Source organism: Ochotona princeps, chromosome 22 (genome assembly GCF_030435755.1).
Source record: "Ochotona princeps isolate mOchPri1 chromosome 22, mOchPri1.hap1, whole genome shotgun sequence".
Classification (NCBI taxonomy): domain Eukaryota; kingdom Metazoa; phylum Chordata; class Mammalia; order Lagomorpha; family Ochotonidae; genus Ochotona; species Ochotona princeps.
Window position 1 is genome coordinate 25,842,133 of NC_080853.1, and position 22,174 is coordinate 25,864,306.

At 45.2% G+C, this 22,174-nt stretch overlaps 1 protein-coding gene across 1 annotated transcript in view; it reads right to left on the reverse strand.

Moving 5' to 3' along the window:
- The window catches only part of PCSK2 (proprotein convertase subtilisin/kexin type 2), a 214,843-nt gene that overhangs the window by 23,549 nt on the left and 169,120 nt on the right, over positions 1 to 22,174 (reverse strand). The window contains exons 7-8 of the mRNA XM_004598172.3: positions 12,410 to 12,498; positions 3,981 to 4,156 (exon numbers count right to left, since the gene is read on the reverse strand). Coding sequence (XP_004598229.1) covers positions 3,981 to 4,156; positions 12,410 to 12,498 — 265 coding nt within the window. The remainder of the gene's footprint in view (positions 1 to 3,980; positions 4,157 to 12,409; positions 12,499 to 22,174) is intronic.

Below are 22,174 nucleotides of genomic sequence, written 5' to 3' on the forward strand. Positions count from 1 at the left end.
TTCCACAGCTGCCTGTGGTTGGGTTTATGGATGTTCAGCACGAGTAGGGGTGTGGGGAATCTCCAGAGAAGCCAAATTGAGAACGGAATAGCCACCTTTACCCTTGGTCCGAATGCTCCACTTGACGCATGTCCCATGGCACCCGTGGGTGTTTCTTATTATTTTCTGGCCTTCAGGGTCACAACCCTGGATGCCAGAATCTCACAGACCGCAGTCTTGCTTACTCCACATGGTGATAAATGTCGCTGATGTTGCAGGTGTCACTTGGTCCTGAGGGGTCATATCCTCGGTAGTCCCCAAGAATGGAGTGAGCAACTGTCTGGCGTGGTTCAGAGTTGCTCAGACAGGGTTTCCAGCTGAAGCCAGGTAAGTCCAGGGTGAACTGGGACAGCTCACACACAGCCACAGCCAGCCTTCCCTTCTTTTTCCTCTGGAAGGAGCTGGAATGCCACCTGCTCCTGCCGAGGCACAGCCGCACACTCCTTTACTGCAGCTGCCCTGCTTGCACGCTGATCTTCTCGTAGCTGCAGAGTATAAATCTCGGCTCATGGAGAATTCTGGAGAGTTCCTTGGCAAGAGGCATTCATTGCCTGTCACGGGCCCTAGCCCTTGCTGCCTCTGTGTCTGACCCACGCTCTGATTAAATTTCAGCTGGCAGCCCCATGGCCTTACCTCACCTATGTCTAATTAATCACTGTCTTCCAGTGCAGTGTTCTGTCCCTGCCCCTCCTTTCTGGGGAGTAGATTTAGAGCCACTCTCTGGCAACTGGCATCTTCCCATGCATTCCAACCAAAGAACTGGGATCTATCTGGTAACTTTGCAACCTCCCAAGAAGGAGTAAACATCAATCTTTGTCTCCTCTGTATCTTACACATTATTTTTTTTTTAGCTTTGGCTTTAAATATTCCAGTCAGTAATCCCAAGGAATGAAGAATAAGAAACTGAGGTGTTGTTCCCCAAGTCAGGGTGGCCTGTGGGGACTGCACTTCTTCCAGATGGGGAGAAGAGATCACAAATCAGTTGTCAACTGCAGGACCCTCCAGTTGTCTGAATTCCTCCTCTGGCCAATCTCCTTACAAGGGTTATATCCTTTCTGGGAACAAAGGACACATCGCCTTCCTGGTGTGTCACTGATCCACAGAGTGGCGGCGGCCTGTCTCCAGTTAGGATTGCAACTGCACCCTGGCAGTTGCAGCACACAGCGGTGGGTACCTGCCCACCTGTCCTGGGGTTGAAATGATTCGTGCCTGAGAGCAAATTGCAATATGATCCCAGCTGCCAGTGGGACTGCTGTGCAGCTGCACCCAGCGGTAGCTGGCCTAATGACTTAGTCTGCCCTTAGCCTGCTGTTTCCTCTCAGACCTACCCTGCTACCGCTGGCTTTCCTTTTCCCTTCCCCTGAACATCTTGATCTCAAATCTTGGTGCAGGGTCTGCTTTTCGGGGATTCCAAAGTGAGGTAGTTGATCATTACGTGTTATAATTCAGGAGTATCTGTCACATCTCATGTTTAGTGTCTTGTCTGTCTCAAATATTCACTGAGCTGCAAACCCAAATCCTTGAGGAAGGAGGAGGGTACATGACATTTATATGTGAAGCCCACATTAAACAGTTGAGAGTGGTGGTTGGGGGTCTGTGGTAGACATGTCCTGATAAAGGTCTTCCATTCCCTATTTTTAAAAGAAGTATATCATTTCACAAATTTTAAAAATATTTATTTTATTTTTATTGGAAAGTCAGATGTACAGAGAAAAGGAGAAACAGAAAGATCTTCCATCCACTGGTTTAATCCCCAAGTGGCTGCAATAGCAAGAGCTCAGCTGAGCCAAAGCCAGGAGTCAGGTGCTTCTTCCGGGTCTCCCACGCAGGTGCAGAGTCCCAAGGCATTGGACTGTCCTTGACTGCTTTCCCAGGGTACAAGCAGGGAGCTGAATGGGAAGTGGAGCATCTGGGACATGAACCGATGCCCGTATGGGATCCCAGCACATGCAAGGCAAGGACTTTAGTCTCTAGGCTATTGCACCAGGCTCCCCTTCTTTCTTTTTTTTTAAGATCATAAGTGTGTTGGTTAAACAAAGTTTGGAGGCAGACATTAAGGATTTGGTCTTCATCTTTCAGAGGTGGGTTTTCCTTAAGCATTGACAAGACAATGGAAATGTTTGGAAGGAAATCTTTGCTAATATATAGCATACCATCACTTGCAAAGTAACGTAAAAAAAAAAAAAGAGTCACCATGGAACAAAGAGTCATTCCCAGAGACTGGCAAAAATCAGATGAGAAACTGTATAATTTCATCATCCGTACTTCAATTCCTGAAATATTTACATCTGCCATGTGAAGATGAGTTATGAACAATTTTTCTTCAAGTCACAGTGTGTTTGGCATGTTTTGCAAAAACAGTCACGAAGGCAAGGGCCTCTCACTACAGTCAGAGAGGCTTCCAGGTGGAGGAGAAAGAAACAGCTAGCTCTGAGATGCAGTGAGACTGTTCTGAAGCCCCTGGGCGCAGGACTGTGGTGTAACCTGCAACACGAGCATCCCATACGGGTGCTGGTTTGAGTCCTGACTATTCTGCTTCTAGTTCAGCTCCCTGCTAATGTGCCTGAGAAAGCAACAGAAATATGGACCAAGTGTTTGGGCCCCTGCACCATGTGGGAGACCAGCAAGGAGTTCCTGGCACCCGGCTTCAGTCTGTCCCAACCTTGGCTGTCGCAGCCTTTTGGGGAGTGAATCAGCAGCTGGTAGATCGTTCTCACTGCAATTCTGCCTTTCAAATAAGATACATCTTTAAAAACTCCTCAAATGGTGTTCCAACGCAATTTCAGACATTTTTCTTCCCCTTGCTTGGGGTGCATTCACTTTCTGCATACATTGTTGTTGGAGTCTAAGGTATCTAAGTCCCCACAGGCATGGCTGATCACAGAGAACCGCTGGCAATCTCTCCTGATGCGTGACCAGTGAGTTGCAATATGGAGATGGCATGAGGCACCAAAACAGCTGTGCAGACTCACAGCTTTGAAACTGCTGCTCAGGGAGAAAGGCAAACCACTTCCAGCCAACCCCAGCCGATCTCCTGAGCCATGGGAGAGCCATACGTCTCATGAAACAGTCGTGCTGAGCTCTTAAGGTCATTAGTGACAGTAGTGACAGGGCAGCTGTCATTTGCTGAACACTTACTGCACATGAGTGCGCATTGATCTTATGCACAGCTGACAACAAACACCCAGGCAGGACTCATAATTCCATAGGTGAGAAATTGGTGCAGCGAGGTCAGTGAGGTCACATCTCTCACTGAACCAGGCCAGTTCTGACCGCTGAGCTGGTGTGAAGCCCTTGAGCCCAGGCTCTGGCTTGTCTGGGGTGGTCCCTGCCCTGAGACCGCACAAAAGGAGCTCTAGTCTCCTTGCCCCATGATCACTGCACCTCCACTCTTGGCCACCCTCCTGGAGAAGGCATTGCCTCCATCCCTTCTCCTGGGCTCTGTTCCCTGCCAGGCTCATCTCCAGGAGCTGCAGCCATGGAAATGCATCACTCAGACCTGCTGCCATGGGAGCAATGGAGTCCTGGTCCCTGGGGCTGGTCCTTATATCCACCATCCAGTCCACGCTGAGATCCCTCTGCTGCAGGTGGCTCCCAGACAACCACTAAGCAGTGTGACCCAATGGAGCATCTAACATCCTGCAAGTGGAACTGCAGTCTGAGATGCCCTCCTCCATCCCCAGTCCTCTGTCCTTCCCTCTCCCCCTCCCAGGGGTCAGGCCCTGCCGAAGTTTCCCCTTGATTCTCCCGTCTCCTTAGCTGTATCCTTCATAGGAGTCCCCTCCAAGGCACCTATCTTGGTGTCTGTTTCTAGCAGTATCTGAACTAACACACAAGGTAACAGCTCTATTCTTATCCTGCCCTGGCCCTCCCTCCGTTTGCTCTACTGTCGCCACCACTTCATTTGTCATATGTCCCACCCGGTAAACATATGTCTTTACCTTGTTCACACCGTCAGCCATGGCTTGAAGTGTGAGCTCCCGGGGCCCGTCCACGGTCTTGCCATTGTCTGTGGGACCCCAGCTGGCACTGTAGATGTCTATCAGTTGGGGCATGTGACTGATGGAGGAGGCCTCGATGATGTCTGTCATGAATGGCTGGTCCAGCATCCGAATACCTGTGGGCAGGTGTGAGCAGAGGAAACACCAGGCTTGGTGCTACAGTTCACAGGGAACTTGGGGTGGAGGAGGGCTTGGGTCCTGAAAGGGCTGGGGCCCTGCCAGGTGCCCAAAAGGATACTGTGGAGGCCTCTGTGTGCACCCTACCTCAGCCTGCCTCACATAACTGGTTGAAGATCATTTTATTGCCCTAGCCTGCTCTTCTGGGGTTCCTCCTTTTTTTTTTAAAGACTTATTTATTTTTATTGGAAAGTCAGATATAAAGAGAGGAGGAGAGACAGAGAGGAAGATCTTCGTCCGATGATTCACTCCCCAAGCGACCACAATGGCTGGAACTGAACCAATCCGAAGCCAGGAGGCAGGAACTTCTTCCGGGTCTCCCAGACAGCTGCAGGGTCCCAAGGCTTTGGGCCATCCTCAACTGCTTTCCCAGGCCACAAGCAGGGAGCTGGATGGGAAGTGGAGCTGCGGGGATTAGAACTGGCACCTATATGGGATCCCGGGTGTGCAAGGTGAGGACTTACCACTACGCTATCGTGCTGGGCCCCTCTCCTGGGGTTCCTAATTAGGAGAGACCAGAGGTGACTCCCCAGGTTGGCCAGTTTCTCTAGGCATTGGGGTGTTGATTGAGGAGACACAAAGTTATTGTGCATGACAAAGGAGGGAAGAAATTAGCCAAGGGCAGAGGGCAGGAAGAGGGAGCGGCAGGGAGAGTCCAGCAGGGTGAGACTGCCCAGCTGAACTCTGACAGGAGGGCGGGGAGAGGGGCCTGTGCTATTCTGAACTGTGTTATTACAGGGAATGTGAGTCAGCCAGCCTCCTATCATTTGTGTATACCACATCTCTGGAAAGCTTGGGTAACTCTCTGACACCTCCTGGAGCAGTGTCCTACAGGCCCGATGAGGTGCAGGCATATTCAACCAGCATACTAGGACGCAGGGAGAAAATGGGTGGGTGGCTGCTGTTTCTGCTGCCTCAGCTCTGGCTCACATCATTCTCTGGCTGTATGCCAAAGGTCAGCCAGGGCTAACCCACTAGCAGTCTGTGGGACGGGCTTCCTGTAACCCGCCCCCCGCAAGGCTCCCTGTGAAATGTTACCTACTGCAGGGGCCACATTACTCTCTGCAAGGTTTTGTCCTCTGGGACACCAGACAATGGGCTGGCCCCAAGGCTGGTAGAACCTTGTAGTTGCTAGTGGGTGGTTGTGTGGGCATCTCACACAGGTGCACTGGTTGAGAACCTGGGTAAACCTGGCTGCTCCACTTCCGATCCAGCTCCTTGTTAACGTACCTAGGAAAGCAGCATAAAATGGCCTGGGTGCTTTGGCCGCTACAACCCCATGGGAGACCCAGAGGAAGCTCCTGGGTCCTGGATTCTGATCAACCTAGCCCCAGCCATTGTGGCCATCTGGGGAGTGAACCAGCAGATCGAAGATCTCTCTTTCTCCACTCTTTTTGTAACTCTGAGTTTCAAAGAAAGAAATCAATCTTTACAAAACACATCTGGATCCTGACATCCTTCTGTGCCCCACAAGGCTAATGGACACCATTACTCAAAGACACTCTTTCATAAGCCTCACTGTCTAACATGGAACGCAAGTCAGGTTCTGCAGGGCAAGGGAAGTTGGCTTGAAGTTGTGACTTGAAGTTGCTTTTTTTTTTCCATTAGGGATTTACTATATTCAGATTTCTGAAGTGCCAGGGTCTCTCTTTCCTCCTTGCTGACTCAGGGACCACTCTTTCTACATGGACTGTACCTGCTCTCCATGCATCTTTAACCTTCCATCACAAGTGCTTAGAATGTTCCATGCACCACCGGGTGGCAAGCTCTTGGAGTCCAAGTGACATGTCTATTTTGTTCATGTCCATGTCCTTGGGGATCGATGTGATGCTTGGTATTTATCTTAAGCTTGATAAACATGCCTGGAATTATTACTGTGTTTGCTTGATTTTCTGCCCAGCAGAGGTGACAGACCCACAAGATCAAAGCCATCAGTTCATTATCCATCCTCAATCATTCACCCATCCTGAGGTCATCATTTTTGCTAACAAACCTCTGATCATCCATGAACATATGCTAAGAGGACTCTCACTTGGCAGGAGCCTAATCTTTAGTGTCAGCTTTCCATGGGCTCACTCTTAGGGTTCATTTTATAAGGAGCTGGCTCTTAGGGTTCATTTTATAAGGAGCTGGCTCTTAGGGTTCATTTTATAAGGAGCTGGGAAGCTTAATGCTCTGCATGTGCCTTTGCTCTACCAATGTTTTATTTTCTTAAAAAATATATTTGAGGAGCTGGCGTTATGGTATAAACAGGTTAAGTTACCACCTGTAGTGCCAGCATCCTAGGAGGGTACCAGTTTGAGTCTCAGATGCTCCACTTCTGAGCCATCTCTCTGCTTATGGGTTGAGCAAGCAACAGAGAATGCTTCGAGTGTGTGGGAGACTCAGGGGGAGGTTCCAGGCCATTGTGGCCATCGGGGGAGTGTATCAGCAGATTGAACACCCCTTTCTCTCTGTATGTCTCTCTCTTTTTGTAATTCTTGCTTAAAAAAAAAATCTCTCTCTGTGTAAATATATAAAAACAGAAAAAAACATATTTGACAAGGATAGACAACAGGCTACAGAGAAAGCTGCTCAGTGAATTACTTTTTTGCTCAAAAGTATGCTTGTTCTGTGAGTAGGAAGTTAACACCAACAGTCTAGCACTCGCTGACCTGCAAGGAGGAAACTCGGATGCTTTTGAACTTGATTAGAGCCCAGATGCCCAGGAATGGAAGTTCCATCTCAGTGAGAAGCTGGGGGAAATTCAACCCTGGCTGAAGTTGGCCTTGATGGTGCTGTAAGCCCACCCCACAGCTGACTGGAGTCATTGCAACACAGGGGGCTGTTGGCTCAGCTGTGCATCGTCTTGCTCTGGCCCCTTCGCCTCCTTTTTCCCTCTCCTCATGGGCTCCCTTTGTGTTGCACAAGAACCTCAAGGCTGCTGCGTATTCATCATCCGGCTGTTTCAGCATGGGGGGGGGGGGTAAAGAAAGGGGAACGACAGAGTTGGCCACAAGTTGGGAGTAGGGCTCATTCATATTCAGGGACTAGGCGCCAGCCTGACATTCTTTTAATCACGTTAAGCTTAGGCGGAATGAGGCATGCATTAATTGAATGAGGTTCCGTATTAATTTCGCAAGCAACTGCGCCATTTAGCAGCTCAGCCAAGGACTCAGGGTGACCTGAGGATTGTAGGGAGGGCCTCTCCTTGTCCCTGGGTGCTGTGGAATGGGGACGGGAGGGAGAGAGGCACAGAGGGAGGTTGAGGAGTCAGCAGATTGGCAGCTGATACACACGCTCCTGGCTGGTGTGACTCAATGGCAAGGATTCATAGAGTGCACCTCGGGGGTCTTATATCCCACCTCTGGCCAGGCTTGCCCACCACTAGTAGGCTTAGAGGTGTCTCTTTGTCCCTCTTCTGTGTTTAGAGGCCCGATTCACGCTGGGGGTGGCCCCAGTGCCGCGGGGACGGTGGCATGGATGTGAGCACACTCCTCCACCCCTGCTCTGATTACCCAGGGCGGCCTTGTACCTGCTACCGGTGCATGACACATCTGTCCGCAAGATGCCAGTGTTGTGACCTTTTGTGCTAAGGAGCTAAGAGCAAGTTCACGGCCACTCGGTTTCTAATATCTGTAATCTTCTTTTTATGAACATCCTCACGGTGATTTTTGCTGACTTATCTAAAAACTCAGATAGAATATGTATGAACACAGATATGCTGACATGATTTACTGGCCAGTGAATAATGTCTGACCAATATGTTCCACAGTATATCAAAGTTTGCGAATTATGTTTGTAACTTGTTGGCCAGTAATCATGACAACATTTTATGAAAGCAATTCCTTACTGGTAGAAGAATTTTAGATTTTTAAGAACACTCAACTGCTTGATTTTTGAATTATTTTAAAAATCATTTTTAAAAAATTATTTATTGATTTCTTTATCTGAAAGACAAAGTAACACACACAAGGGGGGAGGGAAGGGAGGGAGAGAGATCTTTCATCTGCTGGGTCACTCTCTAAATGGCTGCAGTGGACACGCTTTGAAATTTATATTTGCTAGTAGGTTTTAATCTAAATTGTATGCAGGAATTTAAAAATATTTGTGGAAAATGGAATGAAAAAATGAGTGTTTTGGCACAAAAAATCTTGAAATCCAAGTATAATTTTTTCATAATATACTTTTTTTTCATTAGCTTTTTGAAGCCCTCTCATCTGCACCCAGAGGTTGACCCGTGTTGGTCTGGCAATTAAATATAGATCAGAGGTGGCAGCGCATACCAGATGGACAGGGTAGGCCATTGAGGCAGCAGTGTGAGGACCACAGGTTCACAATTTGGAGGGAAATGGAGCTAGTACCACATGTACCAGTGACCTTGTGTGAAGGTGCAGGAGAAGATATTGGGAACCCATGTTGTGGTGCAGTGCACTAAGCCACTATCTGTGATGCTGCCACCTCATATGGACACCAGTTTGAGTCCCAGCTGCTCCAACTTCTATGCAGCTTCCTGTCAATGCAGCTGGAAAAACAAAGAGAAGATGGTCTGGGTGCACCCTGCACCCTTGTGGGAGACTCCAATGAAGCTCCTGGCTTCAGCCTGGCCCAGCCTGAGCCATTACACTTTACCTCAGGTAAATAAAATAATCTTAAAAAAGTAAGAATTTAAGGGCCCAGCATGACAACCTAACATTTAGTGTCCTCGCCTTGCACGCGCTGGGATCTCATGTGGGTGCCTGTTCTAATCCCGGCAGCTCCACTTCCCATCCAGCTCCCTGCTTGTGGCCTGGGAAAGCAGTCCAGGACAGCCCAAAGCCTTGGGACCCTGCAGCTGTCTGGGAGACCTGGAAGAAGCTCCTGGTTCCTGGCTTCGGATTGACTCAGTTCCAGCCGTAGTGGCAGCTTGGGGCGTGAATCATCGGAAGGAAGATTCTCCTCTCTGTCTCTCCTCCTCTCTTTATATCTGACTTTCCAATAAAAATAAATAAATCTTTTTTTTTTTTAAAGTAGGAATTTTAGAAGACATTTTAGTACTGACTCAGAGACCAGGAGCTAATAGCAAAGCTGCAATAACAATGCTAACAAATGAAATCTGAGGCAAATGTGAGCAGTTTAGAAACAGAAGAAGAAACTTAATGCTGCCTTTTAAAGGAACCAATTTATAACCTTACCTTCACCTGCCCTTTTATTTTCGGACTAAGTGCACTTTAACTTTTTCCAAGTCGATCTGGGAGACCGCACACCTCACCCAGGAGCTGGCTGGGGCGAGCAATGATCAAGCTTGGCCACCAGGGGGCGCGCCGGGGCCTCGTTTGCTTCGTTCTGGAAGGCCAAGCCACTTCAGGCCAGGTTTGACTCATTTTGGTGAATAATTAAAAACCAGCCAACTTTTAGAAGTGCTACGTGGAAGGCACAGAACAGTCCCCTGTGACTGTGAGGACTCAGAGTGCTAACACTCGGCTTCGTGTGTTGTTGTGGGGAGCGTTCTCTAGGAGAATTCTTTGACTTTGCCGGGACCTGGGAGTTCACCCCAAGCCTGGACCGGGGCCTGGAGCTTCCTCAGCCCTGGAGCGGCGGCAGCCGGCGTGCTTGGCTAAGGAACAAGGCTGGATTTCCTGGAGCAGGAGAGGCAGGACACAGGCTGCCCCGCGAGGCTGGACGTGCGTGACGCGGGCGCCATTTTGGGCGTCAGGACGGGCAAGGCCCAAGACCTCCTCCGGTGAGGCGGACATTGCTGCCGTGCCACCTCCGGGTCCGTGGGTTAGGTCACGGCCGGTGCCTGGGAGGTGGACTGTGCTCAGCCCAGAGCCACCCTAGGCGGTGGACATGGCCGCTGTGCCCCACGAGGGGCCAGTTCCCAGGGACAGTTCTGAGGGAAGCCGCGACACGAACCTGCGCCTCCCGCTCTCTTCCCCAAACGGTGCGGTGTTTCTCCTCAGCAGACTGCTTGAGGGCTTTGATGTTTGCGATTTTAAACGAAGATAACTATGGATATTGCATGAAGGGCTGAGGTGCTTTCTTGGGGTGCAAGTGATAAAGCCGCAAGCTGCCCGCAACTCGGTTAATGCTGGCAGGCAACCTGTCGAGAACCCCTTTTGCTCAAAAGCCAGCCACCTGGGTGGCGCAGGCGTCAGAACCACCTGGAAGAAGCTCACGGAGCTGCAGAGGCTCATGCTTGGTGTCTTCCCTGCCGCGAGTTTGGCCTGTGAGTACAGAACCTGCCCCGTCTGGTTGGCTCCAGTATGAAGCCGACTGGCCTCGCGCTGTCTGCGCTGGCCCTGGCAGCCCCTGGCGAGTGCCAGCACTGCCCTTTGGGATGCCCACAGAGCAGGGAGTGCAGGCAAGCCTGTCCGCAGGCAGTGCCAGCCAGCTGTGTGCCGGCAGACTTTGCAGAGGGGACTGCTGAGCCATTTAGGTCCTGAAAATGCATGTATTAGCACAAAAGGGAGTCTGTGGTTTCATTAAATGGCTAGGAGAAAAAAAAAAAAAATCAAGACAGTCGTGAAAACAAAAAGCAAGAAAAGGGAAATGAAAAAGAAAACCAAGGTTGGGAATCAATTATGAACCAGTTAGAGGCGGCCCTTGGAAGCATTCTTGTTGAATGCTTGGCAGTCTCTCCCACCTTTCTCTCCCTTTCTCCAAGCCGCCCCCCCCCCCCCCCCCCGTCTCTGCTCATCTCTCTGCTTTGGGGGATGCTGGGGAGTTCATTTTTACCACCTACCACTTCATCTTTAAAGAAACATTCTAAGAGCAGCTTTCCTTAGTGGAGTACCTAGATTCAAATCCTGGCTGCACTTCCAGATCCGCTTCCTACTAAGGTGCACTCTGGGAAGCCATCAGGGCTGACTTGAACCTTTGGTTTCTTCTTTTAAAAAAAATTATTTACTTTTATTGGAAAGGTTAATATACAGAGAAGAGGAGACAGAGGGGAAGATCTTCCGTCCGATGGTTCACCCCCCATGTGAGCCGCAACGGCTGGAGCTGAGCCAATCTGAAGCCAGGAGACAGGAGCCACGCAGGTGCAGGGTCCTTGACTGCTTTCCCAGGCCACAAGCAGGGAGCTGTATGGGAAGCAGGGCTGCCGGGATTAGAACCGGCGACCATATGGGATCCTTGTGCGTGCAAGGCGAGGACTTTAACCACTACACTATCACACCAGGCCTGAATCTTTGGTTTCTGAGAGGCCTGGAGTAAATTCCAGGCCTGGCCTGGCCCTGCCCAACCTCTTCTGCTTTGGAGAGTGAACCAGTGGGCAGAATATCTCTTACCCTTTAATTCCTTTGGCCTTTCACATAAAACAAAATAAAAAGTTTGTAAATAGAACATATGTTCTTAATGAAGAAATTTATTGTGCGCAACATTTCGAAGGGCTCTGAGTGTATTTACAAAGAATATGTACCTTCTTATTTTTTAGAGTCTGGTTCAAGTCTCACTAAAATGTTGCTGATCAGGTGCACACTGTGGTTAAGTTGCTCTCTGCCACTATGGCATCCCATATGGGCACTGGTTTGAGACTCAGCTGCTCCACTTCTGATCCAACTGCATACTAAGGCATTTGGGAAACTAGTGGAAGAAGACCTGAGTGTTGGCACCCCTTCACCCATGTACGAGACCCAAAAGAAACTCCTGGCTTCTGGCTTTGGCCTGACCCAATCCTGGCCATTGGTGACATTTGGGGAGTGAACCCAATGTATGGAAGATCTCTCTCTGTCTCTACCACTCATTGTGTTTTCCTTTCTCTGTGTAACTCTACATTTTAATTACATAAGTAACTCTTGTAAAAACATGTTATAGGCATTGACATAAATCCGTTTATAAAAAGCTCAGAGACTGGGAATCACCAATATTTGCTGTTAGGGAACAAGGTGGTGGTTAATCTTATACATTTGGGTGATAGCTGGGAGGGGGCTGGCCATGCTGATGGTGCTGAGTGTGTGACCAGTTTGAATGGTGTGCTTATGGTCTGCACACTTTCTGTGTTTAGCTTATGCTTACATTAAAAATTCAATGTTGTATTGATATTTCACTAGGGTTAAAATAAAAATAAGAAGTGTTTTCACGCTTACTAAATCGACATCAACGAAGCCTAGTATTTCTGCCCCAGTGGGATTTTTCGCTGGCCCTGGCCTGAGCTGGATGGGGAGCAGGTGTGATCTGTGCTGGGACTGGCAGCCCAGCTTGGCGTCTGCTTTTTGATGGGGCCTGCTTACCTGCAACTTTGGAGTTGTATGCCACTCCCACCCCACAGATATTGTTGTTGGCGGCAGCAGAGACTTCTCCTGCGCAGCGGGTCCCGTGGCTGTGGAAACACGGTTAAGATGATTCAGCTCAAGCATGCAAAGCCTTGGGAAGAGGTTCCTTAAGTTCCATGGACTGGAAAATACAAGTGCTTTTCTGTGATTGAGCTGGTGTTAGTATGTGGCACATCCTGGTTTCTGTGTGTGCTAATGTTCTCGTTCATTTCTTTCAGTTATCTTTTGAAGATTTGTTTGTTTTTGTATTCGACAGGCACAGAAATAGGGAGAGAGGGAAAGATACACAGAGAAAGAGAGAGCTCTTCCATCTGTTGGTTCACTCCCCCAGTTGCTGCAGCAGCTAGGTCTGGGCCAGGTTGAAGGCAGAACCTAAGAACTCCATCCTTGTCTCCACCATGGGTAGCAGGACTGCACTAGCTGTCTTTGGTTGTGTTCCCAGAGCGTTGGTAGGGTTCTGGGTCACAAATAGAGCAACCAGGATTGAAACCAGCGCTCTAGTGTGGGATGTATGCATGTGAATGCCAGCTCAGCTTGCTGCTGGCCTGGGATGCCTCTGTGATCCTGGGTTTTCTGTAATGAAGAGAATTCTCAGAATATTTTCACCTATGTCATTTAGTCCTTGGAATTCAAAGCAGCTTGTCATAGAAAACACATAGGCTGCCTTTAAGAAGGAAACACAGAGTAAGGTACATTTTGTGCTTCTTGGAAAAGCTTTAGTTTTTCTGAAGCCCTGAGCCATGGGCTGGTGCTTGTTTTCAAGGTCAGTTTAGCACATAGGTGTATAACTCTGCCTGTTGATGGTAGGTCATGACTTCTTTCTTACCTTCATCTGATCATAGTCTCCTTTGAGGGTGCACTGAACACCATAGAGTCCCACCTTCACACAGGAACAAAAAAGGCAAACCCTGGCAATATTTTGCATAGAACTTTATTTTTTAAAAATTTATTTACTTTCAGTTGGAAGGCAGATTTACAGATAGAGAAGGAGAGAGACAGAGATGGCTCTTGCATCCTCTGGTTCACTCCCCAAATGGCCTCAACAATTAGAGCTGGGCCAGTCTGAAGCCAGGAGGCTGGAACTTCTTGGTCTCCCACATAAAATCAGGGGCCCAAGGACCTGGGTGATCTTTCACTGTTTTTCCATGCACATTAGCAGAGAATCAGATCAGAAGTGGAGCAGCTGGGACTTGAACCAGAGCCCGTGTGGAATGCTGGCCTAGCATTCAGAGGTTTAATTGTGCTGTACCACAGTGCTGGCCCCTGCATAAAACTTTAAGGGCTTTATTGAGGTTTTTCTAGATTTTAAGTATCCCAGATATTAGGTGATTTTTCTGTGATTTGCCTGGCCTAATAGTTCTAGTTTCCAACTAATGAGCATCCTAGAAGGCAGCAAGTAGTGGTCCAAGGTACTTGGGCCCCTGCCACCCACCTGGGAGACCTGGACGGAGTTCTTGGATACTGGCTTCAGCCTGGCCTAACCCTGGCTGTTTCTGGGGAGTGAATGAATGGATTGGAGATCTCTCTGCTTGTCTGTGTTTCTGTTTTCAAGGCAAAACAAATAAATAGATTTTAAAGATGCACAATAAAATGTTAAATTTCTGAAAAAAACCAGTATGAAAATTCATGCTTCTCTCTGTCTCTCTCTTTCTCCATGTATGTGTGCATATATATATGTATATATACATGAAATACAATATTGTGTGTATATATATATATATATATATATATATATATAGTTTAGGAAATACAAGTGGGGGCTGGGGTTGTGACACTACCTATGACACTGTCACTGCATATAGATAATGGTCCGTGTCCTGGCTGCTCTGCTTCCCATCCAACTTCCTGCTAATGGCTAGGGAACAGCAGCAGAGATGGCTGAAATGGTTGGGTCCCTGCCATGGAAGTGGCTTCAGCTTGGCTCAGCCACTTGGGGAGTGAACCAGCAGATGGAAGACCTCTCTATATTTCCTTTCTCTTTGTAATTCTGACTTTCAAATAAATAAATAGATAAGCTTATAATTTTTATTTAAAAAAGTAATGAAGGAATTTTTCAAAAGTGCTCATGAAACATGGAGTTTAAAGCGAAATTTATTTTGGTAAAAAAATGTTAAGATCTTTGCATTCAAAGGATCCTCTCAGATTACAAAAATGTCTCAACATAATAGACTGCAAATGAGAATCCCATAGCCATTATCATGTTGAACGGGGAAGGGTCTGAAACTTTCTTGCTAAGATCTGGACTCAGATAAGAAGTACACTCTCACTGTTTTTATTCAAAATACGATTGGAAACTCTAAGTAGTGGACAGAAATAAAAGGTATTCAAATAGGTCTGTAAGAAGTGAAATTACTCTTATTTACAGATGACTTGAGTCTTTATGTAAAAAAAAACCTGGATTCCATTAAAAGACTATTAGAACTAATAAGCAAATTCAGTAAAGTCACAGAATGCAAAATCAGCACAAAAAGTCGGTAGCATTTTTATACTCCATTAATGAACTAAAAGAGAAAGAAATTATAAAAGCAATCCCCTCACAGTGGCTACAAAAAATAAATGTAACCACTTAAGCATGATTAAAATGAGCATTACAAAGCATTGATAAAAGAAATTGATAAAAAATAGATTAAGAGAATTACTATTAAAATGTCCATTCTAAACAACTTACAGATTCTTAGTAATTTCCTTTGGAATGTGAATGGCATTCTTCACAGAACTGGACAAGTGATTTTTTTTTAACCTTTTAAAATCTTGACAAGTGATCTTAAAATGCAAAAATGCAAAAACCCTAAATAGCCAAAGCAGTCTTGAATGAAATGATGAAGTTTGAGATTTTGGGACATATTACAGAACTAATGTAATCAAAATAGCAGGATATAGAAGAATCAAGAGAGGGGAATAGGGTAAGGACACATTCAAACAGATGGAAACATTAGCCAGAGAGGGCACATTCCAGGAAATAGGACAGGACAGAACGACAGCAGAGGAGCACCTAGAGACTGACGGACACAGGAAAGCAGCAGACACAACAGTGTGGTGTTGCTGTGACCAATACCCCAGTAGCATTCAGTGAGCAGCGATGTGAACTGTACCAGCAGCCAGAACTCTGGCATCAACAAGGTGGGAAGGGATATTCACCAGCTGCTCAGGAGGTAAACCCAGACAAAGAACTGCCCATCCTGCTGGTCTGTTTGATTTGAACAGGAGTAGAGACAGAGCAGCAGGTCCCAGATGGGTGGTGCGAGAACAGGGTGGATTTCACAGCTGAGTCTGCCCCCTAGGGTTGAATCAGCGCCATTTTGTTTAAGGAGGCAAAGGCTATGGGATAGGACTGCACATGCATTGAGCTGGCAGTGAACTCATTTCTGGCTCAATAAACTGCAACAATGTGGCATCCTATAGGTGCCACCCAAGATAGGTCCAGGTAGTCCTCTGAACTAATGGCCAGCAGATCAAGAACTCTAGTAGTGGCTTATCAGATGCCATTTTGTACAATGTAGCAAAGGCATTAAGACTGAGACTGGAGGGACAGCAGTGAGCTGTGCATGTGCTGAGCTGGGAGCGAACTCACTGAGCTCAGTGAATTACACTGGTCCCACAGGGAAAATAATACCAACTTTGGCATTGTACAGGTCAAAATAGGCTTGTGTGGCCCTCAGACCTAACAGCCAACAGGTTCTAGCAAGATCAGCACCAACAACAACCAAGCTATATAGGATACCTGGTGTCTCCCTAATCCTAGGAACTGCATAAACTGGAACTGGGAGAAAGGTTGTACAGACAACTGTACAGCCTCAGCACAGCATCACAGGACGTGGAGACTGGTGAGCCAGGAGCTGGGGCTAAGAGACCATCGTAGAAATCTAACATAAGAACCCAGACCTGGAATTCACTGGAGGGAGTGGCACAAGTGACTGCAAACAAAGAATCATGTACCAAGCACAATAAGTAAAATCAAATTGTAGACCTGTGGGTGACAGAGCTTAGAAACTTGCCCCAAAGAGAAGAATCTGCTAACCAGAAGTGCAATGACCAAGAGCAAAAGAAGAGACACAGGCACAATAAATATTACTGAAGACTCCCCTCTAAAGGAGCAAAAGCCTTTGTCAACCTCTGAGTTAACTGAGTTAGCATCGAGAAAATGGGGGATACAGAATTCAAAACACTTGTTATAAAGCTTCTTATCAACAAGAAGTATGTAAAGCAGGCATTCAAGGAATTTAAGTAATATGTCACACAGGAAATGAATCAAATGAAAGCTGTTCTATCAGAAATGAAGAATACAGTGGAGCAAATTAAAAGTATAGTGGAGAGTCTCCAAAATAGAATGAAGGAGGCAGAAGAAAGAACCTTATAATTAGAAGATGTTTCCTGTCACCTGGGGAAAGCCTGCAAAAAGCTGGAAGCATAGCTGGGTCAAGCTAAAAAAAGTATTCAAGAACTGAAATACATTATTAAAAGGCCAAATATAAGAGTTATGAGAGTCCCAGAAGGTGCAGGAAGAGAAGCTGGGTTTAAATATGTATTTAATGGAATAATTGGGGAAAATTTCCCTAATCTAGAGAAAGAATTGGCAAATAACATCCAGGAGGATCACAGAACTCCCAACAGGCTTGACCAAAAGCAGTCTTCACCAAGACACATTGTAGTCAAACTCTCTTCAATCGAACATAAGGAAAAGTTTCTTAAATGTGCACATGAAAAAAATCAACTGACATAAAGGAATGCCAATTGAACTCAAAGGAGACCTCTTACAGGAAACTCTACAGGCCAGAAGAGAATGGAGTGACATATTCCAGATTCTAAAAGCAAAAAATTATCAGCCCAGGATAATATACCCAGCAAAACTTTCCTTTGTCTTTGAAAATGAAATAAAATTCTTCCACAGTAAGAAAAAGTTAAAAGAATATGCCTCTTCCAAATCTGCCCTACAAATGATACTTACAGTTGTTCTCTTGACAAAGAGGAATAACACCCACCAAAACCAAAGGAAAATGGGAAGAACACCCCAGTAAAATAACAACAGAGGACTAAATCAATGAGCAACCCATTGCTAAAATGTTAGGATCAAATTATTCCCCATTCATACTAACCCTAAATATAAATGACTTAAACTCATGAATCAAATGTCATAGATAAGTAGACTGGATTACAAAAACAAAACCCATCTATTTGTTGCCTACAGGAAACATGTATCTCACCAACAAAGATCAGTGGAAACTATATCTCATGAATTTTGATTTTTTTTTTTTACTTTCATCTCTTCAAAAACACTTTCCCATCAAATTCTTCACTGACTCATAGATCATAAAGTAGCATCATTTTCTTCAAGAAGGTTCTTGATTTTCTTTTTCATTTCTTCAGTGACACATTAGTCATTCAATAGCATGTTATTTAACTTCATGGCGTTGTGTCATTTTTTCCTTCCCTTTTTTGATTTTGTTTTGTGGTTTTTCATTAAAGAATACATATAGCAACTGTGTAATGGAGATTATCATATCCAGTAGCATGTTATTTAACTTTATTGCATTATAAATTTCTATTTTTTTCTTCCTGTTGTTAATTTTGTATTGTGGCTTTTTATTTAAGGGAATGTATGGTAACTGTGTAATGAAGACTATCATATTTAGATGTGAAGATACAATGCAGTATGCATCTCTACTTCTAGATCAAAGATGGATTCTCAATGGAACTGTTAACTGTATCTTGACAGTAGGATATTGGACTCTCTGCCATTGTCCAGGCCTGCAGTGATGGACATATGACTGTTTATGAAGAACTATACTATAATAATAATACAGGGGATCTCAGTGGTGGGGGGGAACTTGTCCCAGGCCCTATGGAACTATATCATAAAATGATAATAATAATAAAAAGAGAAGTTAAAAAAACCCAGCAGTACACAAAAAAACCCAGATGCATAGACCAATGAACCAGACTAGAGATACCAGAGATGAACAGTCACGGCTACAGCAAACTGGTCTTTGACGAGGCGTTAGCACACACACCAAAGAAAATAGGACAATCTTTTCAATAAATAGTGCTGGGAAAAATGAACTTCATGTGTAAGATACTGAAACTTGACCTCTGGCTCCACCTTATACAAAAATCAAATCAGGAATCAAAATCTTAGACATGCAACTATAAAAACATATGGTGAAATCTTGAGGCCATTGATAGAGGCAGTGACCTTTTGGATAAGAGTATAAAGCATAGCTAGTAAAAGTGGAAATAAGCAAACAGAACTATACCAAACATGAAGCTTCCGTATGTCAAAAGAAACCATTATTGAATGGCGTAAGAGACAATCAACAAAATGGAAAAAATATTTCCAAACTCTGTATCTGGCAGAGGATTAATATCTGGAATATATAAGGGGCTTCAATACAAATTTCCATTGCTGTGAATAATTTTCTTCATAACCTTGGCTCATTTGTTTCCATTGAGTTGCTTATCTTTTGTTTTTTCTTTAATATGTAGATGGATTTTATTAGATGGTCTTTATACAGAGTTTCAGCATTACGCATAATGTTTTCTGTAGGTTTTAGGATTTGGTAATTGACTCTTTTTTGCACTCATGTTTTTTGTTTTTGTCTGTTTTTTTATATCATTTGAAATAAGTAAATAAGTTCTCTTAAAAATTTTTAAGATGGCACCACGAAATTATTTCCTTCTGATTGAAATTCATGTCATGATTTTTAATTTTGTTGGATGTATTTTGGTTCAGAGTCTTTGGTCTTTTGGAATGCAGGTTAATTTTTAAAAAAGATTTATTTATTTTTATTGCAAAGTCATATATATATATATAGAGAGAGAGAGAGAGAGGAGGAGGAGAGACAGAGAAAAAGATCTTCGTCAGATGATTCACTTCTGAAGTGACTGCAATGGCTGGAGCTGCGCCAATCTGAAGCCAGAAGCCAGAAGCTCTTCCGGATCTCCCATGCAGGTGCAGGGTCCCAAGGCTTTGGGGCATCCTCAACTGCTTTCCCAGGCCACAAGCAGGGAGCTGTGTGGGAAGCAGGGCTGCTGGAACTAGAACTGGTGCCCATATGGGATCCCAGCGCGTTCAAGGTGAGGGCTTCAGGCACTAGGCCACTGTGACTGCAGGGTAATTTTGAGGTTGGGATTCCCCACTTGCTTCTCTCTCTTCCCTGGGGCTATTTTCTTGGCTATGAGTTCTATAGTCGCTTCTATTGATTCTTTGGATCTGTGACCCACATCCAGGCACTGCGATATTGCTTCAGACCTCAGGATTCACAAAGCTAATTGAGAGAAGGTAGATTTGATTAACAAGTTAGGGATCAAAGTTGGCCAAGTTCATGGACATGAGGCTGTCCTTTTCTCCAGTCTCCAGCCTCTATAGCTCTGCAGGCTCTTGGTAGCTAGAATCCTGAGGTGGCCAGCTGCAGTACTTTCAAACCTTGTCTTCGGATAATAAAATGTCAGTGTTAGCTCCATTACAGCTGAAATGCAGATTCTTCAGATTAAATTACATCAATCATATTGTCTGTCTAGTGTCTGGTGAACTCTACAGGGTGAGACCTTGGGGTTTCATTACCCTGTGGGTTACTATAAGAGAGAATGAATGGGAAAGTCAGGACAGGTTACAGTAGGTGACAGGTGAGAATGTACATGACTATTTCTGTGGGAAATTTGAGTTGCTACATGCCACCCTAGCTCTGTTTTCTGAGGTTAGGTGCTAGGCTGTGTAATTCTCCTGATGCATGCCCTGTCTCCTGTTTAGGCAGTGTCTTTGTGTGTCCCTCCTGCTTTAGGCAGCAGCGCAGAAGCACAGCACTAGATCTGCGTCAGGAACTTCAATCTTGAATTGACTGTTCCCTGGGTTCATCAAGGGTTTAGATGAGAGAATGGATGTCTGAGAAAGATGGGTAAATGGCTGGGCCATCTAGTTCACACCTTTGGTGCTCATTTTCCTGCTTTCCTGTGTAGTTGGAGGATATTTGATGTAACTTTTGTAGAAATCCCTTTATTGATATTCATAATTATGCTTGCTGCCATTTAGGAAGTGCTTACATTGTGCCATGCTCTGTACTAAACACTGTACAAATGTTTCTAGTGCACAGTTATAATTTTCAATATAAACAAATGTTCAACATGAGAACCAATTTTAGAGACAGGGAAATAGACCTGAAGGTCACTTACCAACCAAGGGACATGCTACTGCATGTCTGCATTTGTCAGCCAGTACCTGCTGTCTTTTTCTCTCCTCAGAATATAATTATGACTGCTTGAATGCTTTAAAATCTCCCTGTATGACATGCATAACATAACTTTTACAGTGGAAATGATTATACCAACACAGAAGTATTTTTAATGATCTTTATAATTTTCTTCCCAATCTCTAAATCTGTATCATATCTATTCCTTTTAGTTGAAGGGAACTTTTAAATGATGATTTGCATAATCCAGGTAGTGGACTAGAAATCAGAAGTGAAACAAACAAACAACAAAACCTGGTAATCTAATAGCCCAGGAGAGCAAACCCAATTCCCCTCTGCTGGGTTGCCCTGTGCTCTGGTTTGAATTTACAGGGGGTAGTTTAAGCAACAGCCTCTGAGCTCCTGTCATTTCCTGAAGAAGGCTTGAAGTACACATGGAGAAAAGTGAAATTAGGTCTTTGAGAACAGTTTGGATTTTACTATCCATGAGTGACTGCAGAATTAGTCCATGAATATGCAAGGAAGAGATGCTCCTCTATTCTGAAGCCACGAGGCGTCACCAGAGTGAAGTATCCCTTTCCGTGAGTGCGGGGACTGTCAGCTAGAGGGGCCTTGTTCCCCCACACATTCCTCTGATGCCAGACGTGTAGAGTTCTTCAAAATGAAATACGACTTTTAATAAGAAAGAAAACTTTGTCACTGAGATTTGTTCTTGTTTGAGGCTTTAGTGAATGTTGTCACTCAAGTTAACTCCCACAGGATAAATGTTCTTCTGTATCGATTTCATCTTCTTCATTTCCCACTCTGGTTGCTTGAGTAATAAATGTCTTCCCTCCCCCGAATTTATAGTAAACTTTTTGCAGCCAGGGATAGCATCTAATCCAGAAACCCTTACTCTTTAAGGCTTAATATATAGAGTGTGCGGCATCCTCTGATGCTTCATAAATATTGCTGGTGGCAGAGATGACATTTCAGTGTGAACGCCTGTCAAGGAAATGCTATGCAAGATGGAGTTTTATGGACAACAGCACAGTAATGGAATACAGATCTGCAATGCATCACCAAACACTGACTTAAAACTGAGCAAGGCTGCAGGATTATTGACCAAACATGGGCTGCAAACCTTGTAAGCAGCAGACAGCTCTTAAAATGGACAGATGTCAAGGCCACTCAACATCTCAGCATGGCTGAGTAGGTAGACCACCTATCCATCACCCAGTCGATCAATATTTATTGAATGCCAGCAAGGAACGAGAGGTGATGCCAGATCCCACACAGCAAATCAATTCTCTCTGTTTTGCTCATTAATGATATTCATTAAATGAGTATTACTTTCTACCATTTTGTAATCTGGGTTATTATTATTATTTGTGCAGATTTATCTTCCTGAGTATAAGCCAGGGGAAAAATCAAACTGCTGTTTCAGATTTCTCAGTTGTTTTGCAAATGTATCTCTGGAATTCCAATACCATATGTGTCTATTAAGTGGTTCATGGTAGAATAGATACACTTGCTCTGCTTAAAAAGAACAGTCCTGAAAAAA